General features: G+C 33.9%; 1 protein-coding gene across 1 annotated transcript in view; it reads left to right on the top strand.

Moving 5' to 3' along the window:
• PCDH15 (protocadherin related 15) overlaps positions 1–23,389 on the top strand; it is an 807,822-nt gene that overhangs the window by 712,243 nt on the left and 72,190 nt on the right. The window contains exon 26 of the mRNA XM_060286024.1: positions 14,135–14,262. Within this exon, the coding sequence (XP_060142007.1) occupies positions 14,135–14,262 (128 nt within the window). The remainder of the gene's footprint in view (positions 1–14,134; positions 14,263–23,389) is intronic.

The raw sequence follows: 23,389 nt of genomic DNA, 5'->3' as shown, positions 1-23,389 counted from the left end.
TTGTGTTTTGATGCAATAACTAGCCTTTCAATCAGGAATAAATGACAGGACAATTAAGATAAACCTTAAACTGGTATTAAAACAACTCAAATGATATTGATTTCACTTTATGGTTTTGCTTTAGGGTACAAGCTTGTAATACATCTCATTTCCCTGGCTTTTCTGGCTCCAAACAGAAGGTCTGTGACAAATAATGTTAATGACTCTTTACTCATGATTGACTGACTTACAAAAGCATTCCTGATATAACTTAGGTAACAACACTGCAGCATGTTACATGTTATTTTTTCAGTCCTAAAATCCCAGGTATATTCAAGGCCTTATATTTGTACTATAAATATATGACCACAGTTTTTTAGAACCTATATTCATACTTTATTACTTTAAAACTTGAGGACTACTGTATGAAAACTAATGCCATAAATCCTTTATGGTATTTTTGTCTCAAACACTCTAAGTATTTTATATAAATACACAGTTGACACAGCTACATTTTTAAAGAAAAAAAAATCTGTCTGTCCAAGAAAACAATTTAATTGTGCAAAAAGCTTTGCTTGGAAATGTGATTTTAAAATGGTTATAGAATTTTATTAATACATTTCTGAAGCTAAGTGCATTGAGGCAAAGTTCTTCCATTGATCCCAAAAGTGGTTTGTTGAATTGATGACAAAGATGTGCAGTTAACCTTTCTAAATTACAGTGTAGATTATCATATGTATTTCTTCACATGTGTTATGCAGAAAAAATCATGTTTCATGAGGAAAACATTTTATATTGCTTTTACTGGCAATTAAAATTAAAATATTTAGTAGTCCCAAGAGTGCATAAAATGGTTCTCCTTAACTTACATCTAAGATTAAGTGCCAGAACTTAAAAGACAGGAGGTATAATTTTCTTTATTCATGAGAACATCTGTTTAATTATTACAGTTAATTAATTATATATTTATTTTGCATTTTTAGTCTGAATTTCAGTTGGGATTGGTCTGAATTTAAAATGGGAGACTATTCACTCATTCACAAATATTTTTACCTTATATTCTATTTCTGGGAGCAGCAGTCATTTGATTAATAATGAAGTCCCAAAGCTATGCAATAGAAACTCCATGCCTTTTGTTTCAAAAATATCCACGATTTCAATAGCGGCAAACTAAGCCATATTAAATGCATATGAAACTGCTCATAGAAGTGGAATCTGTTAAGTCATATGTATTATAGAAATATCAATGTTTCCAGAAATGGAAAGCTTGAGCCACTATCTATACAACATAAACATAAAGTTCATTTTAATCATTAAAAATATGGGAAATAACAGAACATTATGAATCGACTGTGTTTCAATAAAAATTTAAAATATGGGAAAAATTATCAGGATTTGCTGCTAAATACATTGTCTTCATTTTGTTTATGAGCACAGTTATTGGCCCTCTACACTCTGTTGTTATATAATCAAGGTCAGGTCTTCTCTACAGGTTAAGATAGCACAAGTCTTTTTAATATTTTGCTAAAGATTTAGATAGCTGTTAGATTATTTTATTTATTTTTATCTCTTATAAAAAATGAAAACCTTCTTTTCTTTTGGTGACATGTTCTATTTTGCCAAGTTTAACAAGAAGCCAAACTTACTGGTTGATTATTTTGAGGAAAAAAAAAAGCTTCCCGTTGATTAACTACACAAAAGTAAATTTCAGCATTATGTTTAAATAATAGAAAGAAATATGGGGGACAGTGTCAACATAGGAAGATTTTATAAATAGGTTGAACCTTCAGTGGGGTTCTCAATCCTGCTTGGCCTTTCCTAGGTCAAGCTAAACCAGATACAGTGACCTCATTATTTGTTAATCTGGCAAAAGAGGAGAGTTAATGACCCTCCAGGGCCATCTGACCTTGTGTCTCTGAGAGACTGGCAGAAGAAAAGAGCAAAAGACTGAGTTTGAGGGAGGCCATTTATTTAGTGAGTGAGAGAAAGGAATAGCCATAAGAGGCCATGGAAAAAAGCAGTAAAATTTGTGTAATGATGATCGGTTAGTCAAACGAAAGAAGGCATTTCAAGAAAGGTAGAAAATGGCAAAAACTGCAAACGTCACAGATATTCAAGGAAATTTATGGCTAATAAAAATATGTTGGATGACACTTACTTGGGATACACAGTGACTATAGCTAATGCCAAATAAATAGAAAAGACCTGCACGTGGATGAAAAGGAAACTATAGATCAAGGATTTCTTGGTTAAATCTACACAATAGACACAATTAAAAAATTTAGTGTATTCTTATTAATATTTATATTTTATGAGACATGCATTTCAGTTTAATTTACATACTATATAAATGTAAAAGCAGAAACAGAATTTTATGTTTCAGACATAAGAAACATAAATTTAGCCTGTCATTCTTTTTAACCATTATTCAAAACAAGTCTAGTAGTCAGTTCTTCTCCTGAAGGGAATTCATTTTTTTTATTCCCAGGAACTTTTATAAGTTCAATTAATCAGTCTTATTGCTGTTTTTCTCCCTCTTGGTATCTTGTACCTAATTAGTTCCCTATGTAATATCTTAAAAATAATTACAGACAAACAATTTAAGGGAAATCATTATTTTAAATGCTATCACTTTCAATTTTGAAAGTCTGTTCCTAGTTATTAATTTACGGTATATTCTTGCCATCAAGATTTCCTGATAGAGATTGCTATGTTTATATTTTATTAAAATGCGCAAGACAGATACTCTATCCAGTCCAACAGCTCAATTTCATTTATGGAAGATTTCTACTAGATGATATTCTATAAATGTTAAGATACACATGAGATTAAAAGAGGTAAATGGCAATTCTGTAAAAAAATATTTATTAAGAAAAATATTGTAATTCAGAAGATTTACCAATGAAACATCTCAAGATTAAAATATAACCTTAATAGAACAGCAGAGAAAAAGGCAGATAACTAAAACTCTGATATAATAAATTGTTTAAGATTCCTGAATTTGGTATCAGGCAGGCCTGGGTTCCAGATGCATCTTTGATTTTTACTAACCTTTCTAAGCTTTAGAATCTTCAAGATTATGTCAAGATAAATATGTCTATTCCTCTTAGGGTGTTTGAGAATTTTAAGCAAAATGATGCCTGCAAAGCATTTACCTTACTAGAGCACTGTAGACATCCAATAAAAAAAGCTATAATAATTATTATTATTGTTTTGTTATTACTAGCTGTGATATGTTTGAGTGACACTTAAAAATATAGCAATCACATACTAAAAGTGCTTCATTTATTCCTGTAGATTATTGTATACAAAGGAGTCCACATGTTTCTAAGCTCTTTGTGTAAACAATGGTTGTAGGCTGTGACATTTTAGAAACACAGTCATGACATCTTTTGGAGTCTTTAGATTTGAGTACCATTATCTTGATTGACAGCCAGATAATGTAAGTACAAAAAGAGACATTTTCCCCAAAAAGAATGGTCAAAATAATGTAATCATCCATGACAACATAGGGGAAAATATGCTAAAATATAATACTTAAGTTTTGCAACACTAAACAGAAAATTTGCAGTTTATAATGTCTTGGTACCTTGGGATGGAAAATCCAAACTTTTTCTGTAGGTAGGGAGATATGGTCCCCATTCTCTGATGTGGACTAAGTTGGTCTTTCCACCTGTACTTGGAACAGTTATTTGGTTGGAAGCAACAGGAACCACCTCTGACTGGTTTATACTAAAAAGAACTTCTCAGTAGAATACTCTGTGACTTGTACAATCAAAGCAAAAGCTTAATAAGATTTAAGAAAGGACAAGAAAAGAGATAAGCTTCAGCAATCTTAGTCAGAAACTCAAAACACTGCTTTTGGGGGCAGTATCTTCAAGACAGCTGGGATCATGGACTTTGAAGCTCAAAGATCTGAGGGGGAGAATCTAATTAGCCTGGGTTGAGACATGTACACCTGGCCAAGTGTGGAGTGCAGAGCACTGTGATTGACAGTTCCACTAAGCACATGGAGTATGGAAGTACAGTAACCCAGGGGGAAAAGTATGGAGTTCAATGTTCAAAATAAGGGAGGAAGTGATGTTGGGCAGACAAATCAAGGCAATTCTACTTAACTTTTCAAAAATCAATTTAGGGCCCAAATGTGGTTGAATGAAATGCTAAGCTGGGCACTGTGGGGACAGGTGTAGAGGAGTGGCATATTACTTGAAGTTTATAGTGCTAGATTTCATGTTCTGTCATAATGAAAATTTATTTTCAATTTTTACTATGACTGATGCTTAAAAATTTAAGTATCTGATTACTTGAATTTTTGAAGATTCACAAATTTATGTTGCAGCAAAAAATTATTTTTTTCTTATCAGACGTTTTGGAGAAGATTAAATATAACACTTGAATTTAGTGTCATATTGCAAGAACTATGAATCTCTACTTGACACATTTTTATTAACTACTTTCTAAGGACTAAATTTAGCCTGTTCATTGCACTAAATTGCTGTAGTTAAATTGCTTCATCTTGTATCGCCTCTACAATTTCTGCAAACATCTAATTATTAAATATGCTGTGTACCAGATGACTAATGAACTAAGCAAAGATATACAGATAAAGAATAATTAGATTGTGTATTGCAAGGTCACTTTTCTCTTTAATCATTCATTTTTTGTTAAGTCTTCACAACTAAATTACATAATGCCTGGGGAAATACCTTCTTACAGATGAGCAAGCAAACAAGTAAGCAAATTCATTTGATTTTAGGGGGAAAAATATAGGCTTAACTAGCATCATCCAGGGCTTGTTTATGCTGAAAAAGTAGAGTCACATGGTGCCTTTCCAGACTTTTTAGATACAAGAGATGACACTATAGAAAATGCATAGAAAGGAACCAATGAAGTTTATTTCAATTTTTTTTTCATTTTTGTGTATATGATGCGTTAGGTTCCAAGCTTCTAATCATGGCTTGGTCTTTCTGGTGACCAGTGTCCATCCAGGAGCCTGCCAAGAGTCACCTCATGAGAACCAACAGACATTCCTATCACTCATCACTCAGGAAATTACAAGGGTCTTAGGAGCTGTGTGTCAGGAACCAAGGTCAAAGACTAAATGTTAGAACAAAAGATTCTCCTAGTACCTCTACTTACAGCTTTAGGAGCTCTGTGTCAAGAACCAGGCACAGATATATATATATATATATATATATATATATAAAAAATAAGAATATATACATAATACTATTATATATATAAAATAGTATTATATATATAATAGCATTTTATATATATATATATAGTGTACTTTTATATACACTTTTACATAGTTTGCTCACTATGCAAATGTTTTGAAAATAGCATGTATGCCAAAACACTTTTTTTTATGGACAACAACTCTAATGCTTTACATTTTTATGGTGATGATAGGCACATATCTGTTCATTATAACATTTAATCACCAAAATAATTCTATCGTTTTTCAACAGATTATAGATAAAGAAGCAGGCCTTTGTCCTTGTCCAAAATCAGTCCCAAAGTACTCAAGTATGTGGAAAAAATTTTTCTCATTTTGAATCCATGGTGTTTCTACTTTGCCTCAAGCTCTCATGAAGTAGGAATGTAGGATATCTTCAGCGAGGGATATATAGAAAGACTTCATTGAGCAGTTTTAATCTAAACAGGATTATCTACATAGTCTTTCAACCATTTTCCTGGTACAACTGAGAAGTTGGCTTGATTGCCCTGGCTCCATTCTATCACTCTATATTCTCAGCCTCCAGGGCACTTATTAAAATTTAGAAAACTTCAGAAATCCCCTAGTAAAATGTCAGTTTCTTGTGGTTTTAGTCATAGAAATATATCTAAAAACCTAATACCTAAATGTAAATTAAAATTTTATGCTAGTTGACACAAACTATCCTGCCCCACTCCCCACAAATCACAAACTTTAGAGAGGCTTAAGGATTATGTTGGATTTTTTAAATTACCCAAACTGAAGGAAGGCCTTAAAGTGAAATGGTTAAGAATATGTATTGTCAGAGTTTGGGTGAGAATCTTCTGCCTTTTCCTAGTTGTGTAATCTTAGACACGTCATTTAATCTCTCCAATCTCTGTTTTCTTCATCGATAAAATGTGGATAATCAATAACACTGTGTTTTTATGGGGATAAATTAAAATAATGCACAGAAAGCATTTAGCTCACTCAATTATTAAGTAATTGGTATTATCATTGTATTAGTCTGCTTGGGATGCCATAAGGAAATACCATAGACTACGTGGTTTAAGCAAAAGAAATTTTTTTCTCACAGTTCTAGAGGCTAGAAGTTCAAGATCAAGGTGTATCAGGGTTGGTTTCTGGTGATACCTCTCTTCCTGGATGGTAGATGACCGCCTTCTCACAGTATCCTCACAGAGGCAGTTGGGTAGAGATAGAGAAACAGAAACAGGGACAGAGACAGAGACAGACAGGGAGAGAAAGTATTGGCTTTCTGATGTCTCTTCTTAGAAGGACACTAGTCCTTTTGGATCAGGGCCCCACACTTATGACCTCATTTAACCTGAATTACTTCCATAATGGTCCTGTCTCAAATTAGGGGCTAGAGCCTCAACATATGACTGTGGGGGAGACACAATTCAGTCCATAACAACCATTAGTGACCAGAGTCAGTAATGTTGTTTGTACATAAAAGAAAAGTACAAAAACTCCAATGTTTGCAATATCACAGAATTTTGCTTTTCCTAAATTTGTCATCTGTGAGCACCCTAAAACTTTTCTGTCTTCTCTGCATTTTATGTTTTTTAACAAGAGCAGTAATACGCCTGTTGTAGGCAGAAAAAATAATCTTCCCTTCTCCAAGAGATGCCCATGTCCTAACCCTTGGAGTTTATTGAATATGTCACCTTTCATGGCCAAAGGACTTCCCATGTGTGACTAAATTAAGGATTTGAGATGCTGTAGTTATCTTGGGTTATCTAAGTGGCCCCAATGTAATTATGAAAGTCCTTATAAGTGAAATAAGATAGGGCAGTCAGTGCCAGAGTGATGCAGAAGGAGAAGGACTCAGTCAGCCATTGCTAGCTTTGAAGATGGAAGGGGACTATGAACCAAGGAATGCAGGCAGGCGAATTCTAGAAGCTAGAAAAGGCAACAAAACAGATACACCCCTAGAGCCTCCAGAAACGAATGTAGACCTGCACACATCTTCATTTTAGCCCAGTGATACCCCTCTGCCCTACAGAACTCTAAGATAACACATTTATATTGTTTAAGCCACTAATTTACAGAAGCAATAGGAAACTAATATGATGCTCATATTTTCTTTGCATTAAAGAGAAGAATCTTCTACCTGTACTGCTATTAAATACTTTAACATATTATTCAAAATACTATTTTTTTCTCTTCCTTCAGCAATGCTGTAGGCATTTATAAATGCTTCAAGTCATTACTCATTACTCAGACTGATAACCAGATATAGAAGGGGTGACTGCAATAGTCTGCCCTTTGAAATAGAATTATCTCTTTATTCAGAAACATTTTATTTGGTTTCTACTGTTTGCTTGCCTGTATTCTAGGAACCGGTGGGAACTGATTTCTGGTCTCTAATGGACAGTTATCTTGTTTTTATTACAAATCTTATTTTTATTATGAAGAGAGACTTGAGGATGAATTTTAGCCATGTCTGGATATAAAGTCTGGCTCTTCCTTATAATAGTGACTTAATTTCTTTGTCTTAATATCTTTATCTGAAAAGCAGAAATGACAATCTACTTCATGGATCATTTAAAAGGTTTTAAAGAGATACTGTAAACAAAAAAGCCAATACAAGGACTGTTACAGAGAAACTATTCAAAAAAGAGCAATGCATCTTCCTTTCCTTCTGTCAAAATATGGTAAACCAGAGTTTGCTTATTAATTTCTTCTTGATGGATTCTTTTCTACCTTTTTGGACAAAGCTCCTTTATAGTCTCAAGAAAGAAGAACGTAACGTTTCTCTCTGTTGTGTATTTGTGTGTGGGAGGGGGTGTCTGTGTGTTTAGGGACAGGTATGACAATTCAAGACTGCCTATGGGACATTAGTCTTTAGAGTCAATGTACATTTTCAAGTGCTTAGTAAATTGCATTTTCAAGACACAATCTTTTTGTTTGTTGGCTTGGCTTTTTGTTTGTTTATTTATATAATTTACCAAATTTATCAATCATTGTTTCTGTTTAAATAAAACAACTTTGGGCTTAAATATATACTTTTGTTTATGACTGTGTATCAAAAATACAAAGTTCATTTATTGTTCCATTCAAACATAATTATTTTCTCTCAGCTATGATTCTGAATTTTAGGATAAAATGATTCTTTCTAGGCTTGTAATGTCCACAGAATATTTTTACATCAAATACTGTATAGTGTGTGTCTTCCTCAAAGACTGTTGACTTTTTAAAATAAGTTCTTCATAAATTTGTAGTCCTGTCATGTAAATAAAAGTATGGATAGTTAATATGGTACTTTTACTGTCTTCCAACAGTATTTCATACTATTTAAATTCTTCTATTTGCAGTAAAAATATATGTATTTTTCCACTACATTATTTGATATTCCATATATAATATCCCACATGAAAAAAATTTCTTTTATAATTCAATGCTAGAAATTATTATTTTTTTAAATTTCATGGTATTAATATTCTTCCTCATTCAGATAAAATAATAATAATAATAATAATACTTTCTCTCTCCTACCTCGAGAGTCAGGAAGCTCTGAGACATTTGAAATAGTGACGCCATCATGTACTGTATTTAGTGCTTTACATTTATTCATTCATTTTACCATGTTGTTGTTGAGAAACTAACTCAGAAAGGGTAAGTAACCTGTGTAAGGTCACACCATGTACATGGAGTATTACTGGCATTTGACCCAGGCTCTGGCTCCATAGCTTGTGCTTAAATTTGTTTATTTCCCAGTTTACAACTACAGCAGTTTTATTGGTCCTTATGACTCCTGTATTAAACTGTTTTTGTGGAAAGAGATGGAGTTTAATAGATACAAATGAATTAAAATAGTGTTTGTTTATTCTGAATGGAAACATACTGAGCTAAAAGTCATCATCATTCCTGTTGCAAATGCCTCTAAATGCATCAATGTGGTCTCAGCATTAGCACAAAATGCTAGCAATGCCAGTGAAAAGAAATAATATTGCATTCTTAGCTTCTGTTTTGCTGGTTACTGTTTACAGGGAAACTTAGTTTATTAAATTTTCCTAATGGGAAAAATACGTTAATATAGACACAAAGCCAAACTTTAATTAATATTTAGAATATTACTCCCCTGATTATTTCCTCATCACTATAGTTGTAAAATTGTCAATGTCGTCATTTTCCTCACTAAAAGACTTAGCTAAAAATCAAGTGTATATTAAAAAAGAAAATCAAATGTATATTACAGTAATCTGAGTGTAAGTTTTGAAGCCAGTAGTTACATGCAGTTATTTCTTTAATTCAGTTATTAACCTTTCAGCCAACACATATACAAAAATGTATGTTTTAGATACAAGCAATTAAAATCATGCAAAAACTAATTAAATCAACATCAAAGCTAAATTAGAAAACTACTAAAATGAACCTCAAAATATTGTCTCTCTTGCTGCCTAACTACTTAAAATAAGCATTGTATATAAATATGACTAAGTACAATTCCTGCAGAGCAAAAAGCTGAGAGATAAGAAACAGTGACTTTTCTCATTCTAACATACTTACTTAATAACTTATTTTTCAAAAGATCATGTAAATATATTGTATTCCTAATTCCATCTAATGAACACACTATAACACATTTCTTCTATACTTTTTTTTCAAACTCTATTTTCTTAGTGAATAACTATCTATAAACCCTTTAGTAAGATCAGATTACATGCTTATCTCAGATGATCCTTTTGTTCTTAAACATTCCTTTATCTATAGAAATAGTCATTTATCTGGCATATAAACTAAGGCAGAGGAACAGAGAGGAAGTTAACAATAGTGTAAGAACCAAGAATCTTCAGGGTAATTCCAGACAGCCCATGGAATTATGAATGGTTTTAGATTTAGTATTTTCCTAATATTAAACTTTAAAAAAAGTCTGTTATCTTTAAGAGACATATGCTTACTCTTAACAACAACATGCCATTGCTTGGCACTATGATTTTTTAAGGGCTTAAATATGTATCATCTCATTTCATTTATGGGGATAAAATACAGTGATTCATTCTATTTAAGCGAATATCAGGTAGGGGAGTGGTAGCAATTTTAGTCTAATTCAACATTTATTAAACACCTACTGTGTAGAAGTCATGGTGCTTCTAAAATTTAGTTTTCCAGTAAAGTACATACAAAAATAGTATTAAAGGAAAAATAGCATAAAAGATACATGTGTGTGTGTGTGTGTGTGTGTGTACATGCACTTTAAAGAGGATCTAACTTTGATCTCTTGGCACCAGCAAAGTAACAAATATGTAACTCTGGTATTTCAAGCATTTTTTGAAAGTTCTGTGCAATAGAACCACATTATGATACAATTCAAAAAAAAAAATCTATGTAATGTGTTAGACCACAAAGAATATTTAACAATAAGAAAAACACCATCCTTGGCTTCAAGGTTTTACAGTCTAATCTAGTGTATGTTTTCTATCAGACTAAGCTCCTGTATTCCCAAGTATTACAGTCAATATTTCTTTGATGTTTATATGCTAGTAATAATTACAGATATGGTTGGAGTTCACAGCATACGGATTGAGGGAATGTCAGGAACAGATGCCAACGGGCAGTGACAGGGGTGGAGGTGAATGGGATTGAACCCCTGACTTTAAAGAATGCAGTGAAGATGGCGATGACCAATATTTGATCAAATAATTGCAGCCCATTTTAATTGAGTCCCATATCGAAGGCATGTGCACGTAAATGGGCTCAGGAGAGGGCATTGTTATATATTTACACACACTTTCCATTTTATCTTTATTTCTCTAGCCAATCTCTCTCTCTCTCTCTCTCTCTCTCTCTCTCTCTCATTTTAACTAGGGTTTTTCAGCCTCATCACTATTGACATTTTGGGCTGGATAATTTTTTGTCATAGGGGCTTGTCCTGTTCATCACTGGATGTTCTCAGCATCTCTGGCCTCTACCAGCTAAATTCCAGTAGCACTCCCCCCACTGTCCCACCCTTTGTAGTTATTACTACCAGAAATGTCTCTGGATAGGCAAAATCAATCATGGTCTAGAACCATTGCTTTAACTCCTTGGAACATTATTCAGAAAGTATTTTATGAGAACCTGATGCAATGTAGGCAATAGGTTGGTCATGTGGATAGAAGAAACAGATTCATCTTGAGAATAATAAGGGTTCCCTAAGAAGAGAAAAATAACCGTACAGAATTAATTACTAAAAGTAAAGGAAAGGGAAAAATATCCAAACCAAATTTCGTTTTGAAAAACATAGAGTCAAGTTAAAGTTAATGGTATTTTGACTATCAGTTACTCTTCTGAACACTTTTCACCTTGTTTAGGATGTCTAACATAGAACAGAAGATCTACTCAAGGAGGTTTATATCCTGACTTGTATTTCCTTTTCTGAGCTTTAATTCTTAATAGTTCTATTTTCTCTTTCTTTAAACTAGTAAGTACCAGGAACATAGCTCACATTTTGTTGCCTCAAGGGTCACTTCTGGAACTTCCTGACTCAATGCAAAGGTACTGCCCAAAGAGAAGTTTCTCTCATACAGAACTGGAGAAAAAGAATGTCAGTGAAGGAAGGGAAATGAGGCGCTGGGCCCCGAAGTGCATAGAAGGATACAATGTCTTTTAACCAAAACACTTGCCAAGCAATCTTTCATCCAGTTTAATTTCCTTCATCCCCGGTGGTTCTCCTTGGAAGCCTGTCATTGTCTCACCCAACCATAAGGAAGACTGCAAGAGGGTATTAGGTCATCAGGCACTTGTGTTGTCCTTCTCACAGTATTCTCTTATCCATTTTATCAACACCACTTTCCTTTCTCCCCACCCACCCTGCATCTTTCTTGTTCTATGCTTCATAACTACCTTAAAAAAATGATATAATATGGAGGGAAAAAAAGATTCTTCAGATACTCAAGGAGGTAAATAGTATATTCCCTTAAACGAATTTAAATGAGAGTTGCTTCCAAGTTTCTGCCTTAGAAATAATCAAAACCCAAATTAGGTGAAAGATCGTGATACAGTCCTTAGTCCTTACACACACCTAGTGAAAGTGTATGAGCCTCAGAAATCTATGGTGTCATGGACATTGTTAATGAATCAGAAAATCTAAGTGGATGCTATTCTAGTGATTAAACTATAGGGGTACTTTAATTATTTTTGGACTGGCCAACATTTATTTTATGTTCCTTAATTAGATACATCACAATTTCCACTCTCCTGCTTTATTCAAGTATAATTGACAAACTGTATATATTTAAGTTGTACAGTGTGGTGTTTTGATATACATATATACTGTGAAATGATTGCCACAAGTTAGTTTTCACATCCATCGACTCACATTTGTGTCCTGTTGTGTGTGTGTGTGTATATGTGTGTTTGGTGAGAACATTTTAAATCTATTCTCTTAGCAGATTTAAGTACATAGTACAGTATTATTAACTATCATCACCATGCTGTGCTTTAGATCCTCAGTTTTAGTTTGACTTATTTTTTAAAAAAGATTATCAAATTAGCTCCTTTGATTCCAGAAATTTAAAATTGCTACTAAGATGAAAATGGGTTTCATTTTGGATGAACTCTGTTGGTGGCTGACCAGGGTGCAATTTGAAGCCCTGGTACTGTAGGATAGAGAAGCATAGTCTATCATTAACCTTACTTCCCTGCTGGTACGCTTCTTTGTTGACCTAGTAAGTTTTTCTTTTTGATTCTAGCTTCTCCAGTTCAGGAATGGTGGGAAAGAGGCCAATAGGGGAGAACTAAATGAATAGCAGTAGGACAGGTGTAAAACCTTGTGGTTAACTCTCTTGTCTCACTGACCTTTCCCGAGTTAAGCAAAAAGGAGCCTTTTTCTAAATTCTTACTAGGACAATGAAGATTATTCATTCATTTAATCGACACATATACTATACACCCATGATCCACCCACTGTGCCAGTAGGTTGGTGTTAATTAGTTATAGCTGAGGATACAATAAAGTAATAACATCTGGGTTTGCCTGATAGTTTGTAGATCAATTGCCGTATATTTGATCCTACTTGAAATGCATGAGAAAAGTTTACTTAGATAATACATCAAAATATTTATGTAATTTGAATCTACTTTTTGCAAAATGTTTACCAGTTATTCCTCATTTTATCTGGTTTGTAAGTTATTTTCATTTATCAGATTCTTTGTAAAGGGTCATTCTTGTACTAGTAAAAAGTGCTACATTTTTCCTTAAAAGTGCGATGATTGAGGGAGTGAGATTTTAACATGTGATGAAATGTATTCTTTATAGTATATTTAATGTGGTTTAAATTATAAAACCCAGTATTTATAAGTCATACAATAATCATCTCTCCAGCTACATCTTTTCCAGTGAATGCTAGATAGCCTCTAATGCACGATAAAATTTGTTTTCCCGTTGTGGAAATAAGCACCTCACCCAAACATTGTTTACTTCTAATCTTTATATATATATATATATATATATACACACACACACACACACACACACACACACATATGCATATATATATAATACTACATGTTAAGATAATATCATTGCTAGTTCTATACTTAAGAATAAAAATATTTTTAAATTTATGGCAGACTATTATTTCATAAGGTGTTTTATATATTTATGTCACTTTGGTGTAATTTGTAATGTGTGTGAAGTATTTGTAAATATGAAAGGTTGAATTGTTTTATTAAAATTAGCAGAACACAATAGTGTCTATTAAATCAAGTAAGATGAATTAACAAGACATTATAACTAAAAGAAATAGCAGCAACTTAACATTATGTTGCCAGAAACATCATTATCAATGTCCTCTTTGGGTATGGGGTATTAAGCATGCCAATTAGGAATGACTTTCTGATTTAAGTTTCTTCCACTGTTCAAAAGAAAGTACAGTAATTATTTACTCCAGTCCATCTTTTTCTAATTAATGACCATCAATAAAAATATATATTATTTCTTTTCCTCCAGGCAATAGAGCTAAAGTGTATATTGAGATTCAGGATGAAAATGATCATCCCCCAGTGTTTCAGAAAAAACTCTACATTGGAGGTGTATCTGAAGATGCAAAAATGTTTTCTTCTGTGCTCAGAGTTAAGGTATGAGAACATTTATTAAGATACAGAACTAAAAAGTCAGAGATCATATTTTGTAGATAAACTATAACCATGTAATTTATATTAACTGAGTACATTTTCATAGTTTAAGCAAAAGTCTGAAACGGATAAATGAGTTTAATTAGTCAAACTAAATACAGATTAATTATGAGATGAATACTAAGCAACTTTTTGTGCTTTATTTTTACTATAAAAGTAGGAACAAATTATTTATGATGTTTTACATTGAATAAGATATCAAAATATCTGTTTTCCTAGTATATTTGTATGCCTTTAATATTCAGGATTAATTTACAATAACTCCAAAGAGTCTCAAAATGGAGTTTCTTGTAGCAAATATAAAATTACTATTTTCTGATTGAAGAAATAATGTAATAAATTTTGTAATTCTTTTTTCTGCAATAATTTTTTAAAATTCAAGATGCTAGTTAAAGCAATGTAAAAAATAACACTACTAACACTACTAACATTAGTACTTTAGTAAAGATTTTTTAAAACCTTCATATGTCAGAAATATTAGAATTTAAAAACACAATATCATAGACTAAAGTTGATAATTTTCAATTTTTCTTTAGTTAATTATCAAATACGTTTTCAGATTTTTTTCAATAGTACATAAAGTTGAAATAGTTTTATAACTAAAAAATAAATTTGTAAATATTGCATTACATTGAGGAAATTTTATAGGCTATAGGATTTTAGATTATTAATTACAGAGTTATATTTCTGAAGCTATTTTAATAATCAATTTTTAAAATAGCTATTAGCATACAAACATAAAACCTAAATATTTCTAAGCAAATCCAGCTATTGATTGCCTCTAGTTTTGCATATGAGTAGTTGCCTTTCTTTCCCTATTACCAGGAGTACCATGATTGAGCTCTTCTTACATATGATTTTATCACCTTAACATCCTTAAGTAAGAAAGAGAAAAATCAACCAAGCAAATAAAGCATGTGTGTTGTACTTGCAAAATAGCTCTTCCACAGTGCCAAATTCTGACTCCTGATTTGAATCACCAGTTGCAACTAAAATTGGTGTACAAATTCAAGCCAATTACATTATATCCAACTTGCATTATGATTTACAGGTAGCAGTCCTTTGTAGTTGATTTTTATCTTATTTTACATTTTAGTCCTATTAACGATTGATTCAGTTTATTCATTTAGTCAGTAAATATTTTGGGGTGTTTATAGTGTGAGTTGTTCTAGAAGTTGGACATAGAGCAACTAAAAAATAATCAAACAAAAAACCCCCAAACTTCCCACCCTAGTAATGCAAACAAACTAATAGAAGAAACAAATTGTAGATCAAGAAAACAGGAACTATTAACATAAAGTCATGTGGTCAAGAGAGAAACTTGTCTATTTCTAGGTAAGGAGCATTCTGGGCATTCCAATATAAAGTCTCTAAAGTTGGAGGGAATTTGGGGAGGTCAGTGTGACTGAAAAAGACTGGCTGGGGATGAGACTGGAAATGCAGCCCAGGACCAGAATATGGGCTTTATTTTAGATGTGCTTAGAAAGAAAGTTTTTGAATGGTTTTGTCTAGAAGTGTGACATAATCCAATATAAAAGGATTATTCTGGATGTTGTGCAGGGTGGGATGTGGGAGTAGATACACAGTGTTTTTAGACAAGAGTAGAAACAGAGCCCAATGCATCACTAGTCCAGGCAAGATTTGGTAGTGACTTGAACCATGGTGTAGAATGGGGAGATGATGAGAAGGAAGTAAAAAGGAAGCCAAAAGGATTTGCTGATGGATTATATGTGGGGCATTAGAGAAAATCAAGGTTGACTCTGAGGGTTTTGTTCTGAACAGGTCCCCATTGCTCCCTCGGGAATTATGGTGCAAAAATCAAGAGTTCACTTTTGGATATTTCATGTTTGTGAGGCATTTTCAATATGCAAGCATAATTCTTGGCAAGATGGTTACAGATGCTGATTTAGATTCAGGAAAGAAATTGCAGGCCAGGATGAAATCATGATATTAAAGAAAATGGATGTAGGTAGAAAAGTCCAGGGACTTCCCTGGCGGTCCAGTGGTTAAGACTTCGCCTTCCAATGCAGGGTGTGCAGGTTTGATCCCTGGTTGGGGAGCTAAGATCCCACATGCCTCACAGCCAAAAAACCAAAACATAAAACAGAAGCAATATTGTAACAAATTCAATAAAGACTTGAAAAATGGTCTACATCAAAAAAACAAAAAGCTTAAAAAAAAATGTCCAAAGACTAAGCCTTAGGAACTCAATACTTAGAGATCAGGAAGCGGATTCATCAAATCATGCTGAGAAATTGCTGCCATGAGGTAGCAAGAATACTAGGAAAATGTATAATAGGGTCCCTGAGACTCGTAAGAACTAAATTGCAGAAAGAGGGAGTGATCAACTGTCAAGCGCTGCTGTGAATAGAGTGCCCCTGTGTATTTTTACATGACCACTCATGCTAATAGAAGTAATACTGTAGTGGAGAAAAAAAATAAGCTAAATGCTAAAATATTCCATTAATAAAGGAGATTATTCAAGAAACCTATAGATGACGGCAGTAAGAGAATTTAATGGGTGATATTATCTGATGATGGCATTTACTTCAGAAGAATTGCGAGAAGGTGGCAAAGGAGATAGAATAATGTTCTAGAAGCAGTGATTCAGAGACAGGACACGTGCCACCTATCTACCTCTAGGCATTGTGCTATGTCAGATATGGGAGCCACTTTTTGAGTCAGCCTTAGAAAGCAGTATCGTATGTGGGGGAGAGGACCAGGGTGGGAAGAGTAAAAAAGTAATGGTAATATTCAAAGGGAAGGTTGAATATTTAGGCGATATTGCTGATGATGGACTATGAATTCCAAGGAATCCTGGTGAAAGGTTGGTGGTGGAAGTAAAGGTGAAGTGGGAAACTGAATCAAATTAGGGTGTGTGAAGAGCTACATGGGAAGAAATATCTGGGGGGTGAGAGATGCATCGGAGAGAAGCCATGGACTACTTTTGATGATGTAGACAGGGATGGGATTGATTATTTCTCCAGGACTACCAAGAATTCCATAGGACCGTCCTTTCTTCACTTGATCAGTGGGTTATTCAGGCTAGGGAGAGGGGTCCTTTTCAGGAAACCAATTTTATGCCATATAATATTCTATGTAGGAGGGGAGACAGAGACAGAGAAGGGATGTGAGAAAAAGCATAGCAATGTATTGATGCAAGTATATGCTGTTATGATTAATTCAGTTAGGAAAGCACCAATTTTTATGTGGATTCAAGGGAAGGAGACATTTTCATTGGTAAAGAACATAAAAGTTTTCCTGGGGGATGAAGAATTTGAGTGGCACTGAAGAGCCATTAGACTTTCTCAAAGTGCAAATGAGAATAGTCTAAGCAGAGGAAACACAAAGCCAAACCCAGAAAAAACAAAGTGCAGAGTGTGTTTGTGGAACAGTGATAGGAGGCAAGGACCTTAGGAAGTGATGGGGGTAATAAATCTTCAGTGGTGAACATTTTCAAATGCTGCCTTTAGCCTTGAAGCCTGGAAGCTTCTCCTTTACAAATTTAATCGGAGTGAAAGTGAGTTAAGCAAGTCTTTTCAATTCATACTTAGGGCAGCAAAAAATGTTATTAGAAATAGCCCTGGATCAGGGCCAGCCAAGCCCAGATCTTGGCAGAAGATGATTTAAAAAACAGGGAATCAGCCTACGATTGTGAAAGAGGCTTTTTACCACTTACTGTATAATATTGGGGTAATGTTAGATTTTATCCACCATACACGCAAGTTAAATTTTTTTAGTCCATCATGAAATCATAAAGATAAATTTTTTTAAAATTGTGTTATGTGTAGGAACGGTAAGAGGAAACATATTAGAGGATTTACTAAGAAATATGAGACTAAAATATCAATGAATAAAACAATACTTACTATTTTCAAATATGGACAGTGGATTAAAGGCATTACTAAAAGTATGTTAGGAGAAAGGCAACACAATGAGAGCATTATTGAAATTAATTATTCAATATAAGTGATAGTAAAAGAAGGAAAATTTTGTATATATATATATATGTTTGTGTATGGGTGCACTCTGAAATGGTATACCTAATATGCTTAGAGACCTATTTAAAGTTCTTTTTTTTTTTTTTTTAGAAAATATACATTGTATACCTAGTGTGTGTTGAAAATACAGAGGCAAACAAAACAGACTGTCCTCTGCCTTTATAGAGTTAGCATTCTAATAAACTAGACCAAAAAAGCAGGTAATTATTAAGGCTTTTATTTAAACACACATGTAAAGATTTGGATTCTGGCTCAATGATATGAATGTTCATATCATGTTAAAGTAATTCCTGGATTGTGTCAAAGGACACAGAACAAGAGAATTAATTAGGGACTACCTGCTACATTTGCTATGGTTTAATGCTGATAACTGTCACAACTGATTCTTCAAAACTGATTTCCATTGATCACACCAATCAGTCATTTTAATTGCAGGGAGAGAGAGAAGAAAATCAACTTGTAATTTTTCTCTTCAGTCTTTAATATAAGAATTAATGTCCCTTAAAAGTATCACCCTTAGCATATACCCAAAAGAATTGAAAGCAGGGACTCAAACAGGTATTTGTATATCAGTGTTCATAGCAGCATTATTCACAATAGCTAAAAGGTGGAAACAACCTATATGTCCAGTAATGGATGAATGGATAAACAGTGATTGCTTTACAATGTTGTGTTAGTTTCTGCTGTAAAATGAAGTGAATCAGCTATATGTATACATATATCCCCTTCCTCTTGGACCTCCCTCCCCACCCCCATCCCACCCATCTGTGTCATCACAGAACACCAAGCTGAGCTCCCTGTGCTTTATAGCAGGTTCCCAGTAGCTTTCTATATTACACATGGTAGTGTATTTATGTCAAACCAAATCTCCCAATTCATCCCACCCTCCCCTTCCCCCACTGTGTCCACATGTCCATTCTCTACATCTGTGTCTCTCTTCCTGCCCTGCAGACAGGTTCATCTGTACCATTTTTCAAGATTCCACATATATGCATTAATATATGATATTTGTTTTTCTCTTTCTGACTTACCTCACTCTGTATGACAGACTCTAGGTCCATCCACATCTCTATAAATGACCCAATTTCATTCCTTTTTATGGCCGAGTAATATTCCATTATATATGTACCACATCTTCTATATCTGTTCATCTGTCAATGGACAGTTAGGTTGCTTCCATGTCCTGGCTATTGTAAATAATGCTGCAATGGACATTGCGGTACATGTGACTTTTTTTTTTTTTTTTTTTTTGCGGTACACGGGCCTCTCACTGTCGTGGCCTCTCCCGTTGCGGAGCACAGGCTCCGGACGCGCAGGCTCAGTGGCCATGGCTCACGGGCCCAGCCGCTCCACGGCATGTGGGATCTTCCCGGACCGGGGCACGAACCCGTGTCCCCTGCATCGGCAGGCATACTCTCAACTACTGTGCCACCAGGGAAGCCCAACACATGTGACTTTTTGAATTATGGTTTTCTCAGGGTATATGCCCAGTAGTGGGATTGCTGGGTCATTAGATAGTTCTATTTTTAGCTTTTTAAGGAACCTCCATACTATTCTCCACAGTGGCTGTATCAATTTACATTCCCATCAACAGTGCAAGAGGCTTCCCTTTTCTCCACACCCTCTCCAGCATTTATTGTTTGTAAATTTTTTGATGATGGCCACTCTGACAAGTGTGTGATGGTACCTCATTATAGTTTTGATTTGCATTTCTCTAATAATTAGTGATATTGAGCATCTTATCATGTGCCTCTTGGCCATCTGGATGTCTTCTTTAGAGAAATATGTATTTAGGTCTTCCACCCATTTTTGGATTGGGTTGTTCAGTTTTTTGATGTTGAGCTGCATGAGCTGCTTGTATATTTTGGAGATTAATCCTTTGTCCATTGCTTCGTTTGCAAATACTTTCTCCCATTCTCAGGGTTGTATTTTTGTCTTATTTATGGTTTTCTTTGCTGTGCAAAAGCTTTTAAGTTTAATTAGGCCCCATTTGCTTGTTTTTATTTTCATTACTATAGGAGGTGGGTCAAAAAAGATCTTGCTGTGATTATGTCAAAGAGTGTTCTTCCCATGTTTTCCTCTAAGAGTTTTACAGTGTCTGATCTTACATTTAGGTCTTTAATCCATTTTGCATTTATTTTTGTGTATGGTATTAGCGAGTGTTCTAATTTCATTCTTTTACATGTACCTGTCCAGTTTTCCCAGCACCACTTATTGAAGAGGCTGTCTCTTCTCCATTGTATATTCTTGCCTCCTTTGTCATAGATTAGGTGACCATAGGTGTGTGGGTTTATCTCTGGACTTTCTATCCTGTACCATTGATCTATATTTCTGTTTTTGTGCCAGTACCATGCTGTCTTGATTACTTAGCTTTGTAGTATAGTCTGAAGTCCAGGATCCTGATTCCTCCAGCTCCGTTTTTCTTTCTCAAGACTGCTTTGGCTATTTGAGGTCTTTTGTGTTTCCATACAAATTGTAAAATATTTTGTTTTAATTCTGTGAAAAATGCCATTGGTAATTTGATAAAGATTGCATTGAATCTGTAGATTGCTTTAGGTAGTATAGTCATTTTCACAATACTGATTCTTCTAATCCAAGAATATGATATATCTCTCCACCTCTGTGTCATCTTTAATTTCCTTCATCAGTGTTTTATAGTTTTCTGAGTACAAGTCTTTTGCCTCCTCAGGAGGTTTATTCCTAGGTATTTTATTCTTTTTGTTGCAGTGGTAAATGGTATTGTTTCCTTAATTTCTCTTTCTGATCTTTTGTTGTTAGTGTATTAGAATGCAAGAGATTTCTGTGTATTAATTTTGTATCCTGCAACTTTACTAAATTCATTGATGAGCTCTAGTGTTCTGGTGGCATCTTTAGGATTATCTGTGTATAGTATCATGTCATCTGCAAACAGTGACAGTTTTACTTCTTTTTTGCCAATTTGTATTCCTTTTATTTCTTTTTATTCTCTGATTGCCGTGGCTCGAATTTCCAATACTATGTTGAATAATAGTGGTGAGAGTGGACATCCTTCTCTTGTTCCTGATCATAGAGGAAATGCTTTCAGTTTTTTACCATTGAGAATGATGTTTGCTGTGGGCTTGTTGTATATGGCCTTTATTATGTTGAGGTAGGTTTCCTCTATGCCTAGTTTCTGGAGAGTTTTTATCATAAATGGGTGTTGAATTTTGTCAAAAGCTTTTTCTCCATTTATTGAGATGATCATATAGTTTTTAGTCTTTAATTTGTTAATATGTTGTATCACATTGATTGAGTTGCATATATTGAAGAAGCCTTGCATCCCTGGGATGAATCCCACTTGATCATTGTGTATGATCCTTTTAATGTGTTGTTGGATTCTGTTTGCTAGTATTTTGTTGAGTATTTTTGCCTCTATGTTCATCAGTGATACTGGTCTGTAATTTTCTTTTTTTGTTGAACATTGATAACTGAAATATGCTAATGAAAAATGACTGATAAATTTCATTACATCAGAATAACGGACTACAATGACAAAGACAGCATAAAAGATTAAAATACAAGCAATTAGCTGAAAGCAAATATTTACAACATATATTTTAAAAAAAAACTCAAAGAAACAGTTTCCAGAATATAGAAAGAACTTTAAAACAGCAACTATTTATCCAGTAAAAACAAGGTTGAAAAGTCATGAATATTTGTCATATTATTCAAAAATTTCTGTGTGAGGTAAGAAAGATTAAGCTAGACCTTTGAATATTGTCCCTCTTGGGCTGTTGGAAAATACCAGTCAGTGAATATTATTTGTTAATAACAATAGCTGCCATTTATTTGTCTTTATTACTTTTCTGAGAACTGTGAAAACCTCTTTATTTTAGCCTACCGAAAGTGTTTAAATAAAGAAGCAAACGAATAAAACAAACAAATAAACACACTTACCTATAAAGTAGATGCAATTATTCCTTGTTTTATTGTTGGAAAAATTGAAGATTAGTAACGTTATATAGCTTTCCAAGTATTACTCAGCCAATAACCAATGAAGTCAGAATTAAAAGTTTAAGTTTACCTTAGTTCAAGGCCTTTTCTTGTAATCTCTGTATCACATTGCTTTCTATGGGAAGTGAGGGATAGTATCTTGGCAGGGGTAGAATGTTGGCAGAAAATAACATATTAAGTTCCTATGAAAAAAGTGGAGATAATTAACATGGCAACTAACTGCTTCTCAAATTGAGATGACCTCTGTGAATTATGACCCCCTCTATTAAGGTAACAAGTCAGATCTGGTTTTAGAAACACTTTTCAATTTATTAACTAATTTGTCTAGTTTATTGCATGTCTTTTTAACTGCAACCGATAGCCTAATTTAATACAAATATAGGGACAAGTTAAATGTGATCAAGAGTAATTTAAATCTTTCTGAAGTATGAAGATATTTTCCAGAAGTTAATGCAATAAGGATTAATCCCTCCTTATAAGTTGCAGATATGAAAAATTCAGTGTCAGAAAAATTGAATTAAAATGTAGACTTGATTTCTACTGAAAGTCAAAAAGACCGTGAACATTACATCTTTGAGTTAATAAAGAAGCCAGATTTAAGAAATTTATAGACTGAAAGAAAGTAATATTTCAAAAAAGCATCAAGAAAGGGAGCATTCTGACCAATCTCTAATTCTTTATTACATTGCCTAAATAAGCTTGGAATGACAGCAAGAGATTTTAGCAGAAAGACGCTGGTGAGAGAAAAAAGCCACAGCCATGGTTAGAGGATGCAAATTTCCTTAGTGGCAAAAAGTATAGAAATATGCAAGAGTAACAATGCAGAGAGCAACATAATTTGTTTCTAGACAGAGATAAGGGCCTCTGAGGGATCCTGTTCCCTGGCCCTCTGCCTGCTCATATGGGTCTGACAGAAAACAATTCCAGCACACCCATGAGGGTTTAGCATGTGTTTCCCCAGTGTAGCATCTTTTACTGGGCCAGACTCATGCCTGGCTTATGTCAAAACTGGTACTAATAGCAAACCCTTACCCCGTGTTTACACAATGCTAAGTACTCTAGACACTTGTCAGGAATGAACTCATGTGTTCCCCTCA

This window comes from Globicephala melas, chromosome 16 (assembly GCF_963455315.2).
Source record: "Globicephala melas chromosome 16, mGloMel1.2, whole genome shotgun sequence".
Lineage (NCBI taxonomy): Eukaryota > Metazoa > Chordata > Mammalia > Artiodactyla > Delphinidae > Globicephala > Globicephala melas.
The sequence above is the reverse complement of the archived record's forward strand: the minus strand, read 5'-3'. Positions and strand labels throughout refer to the sequence as shown.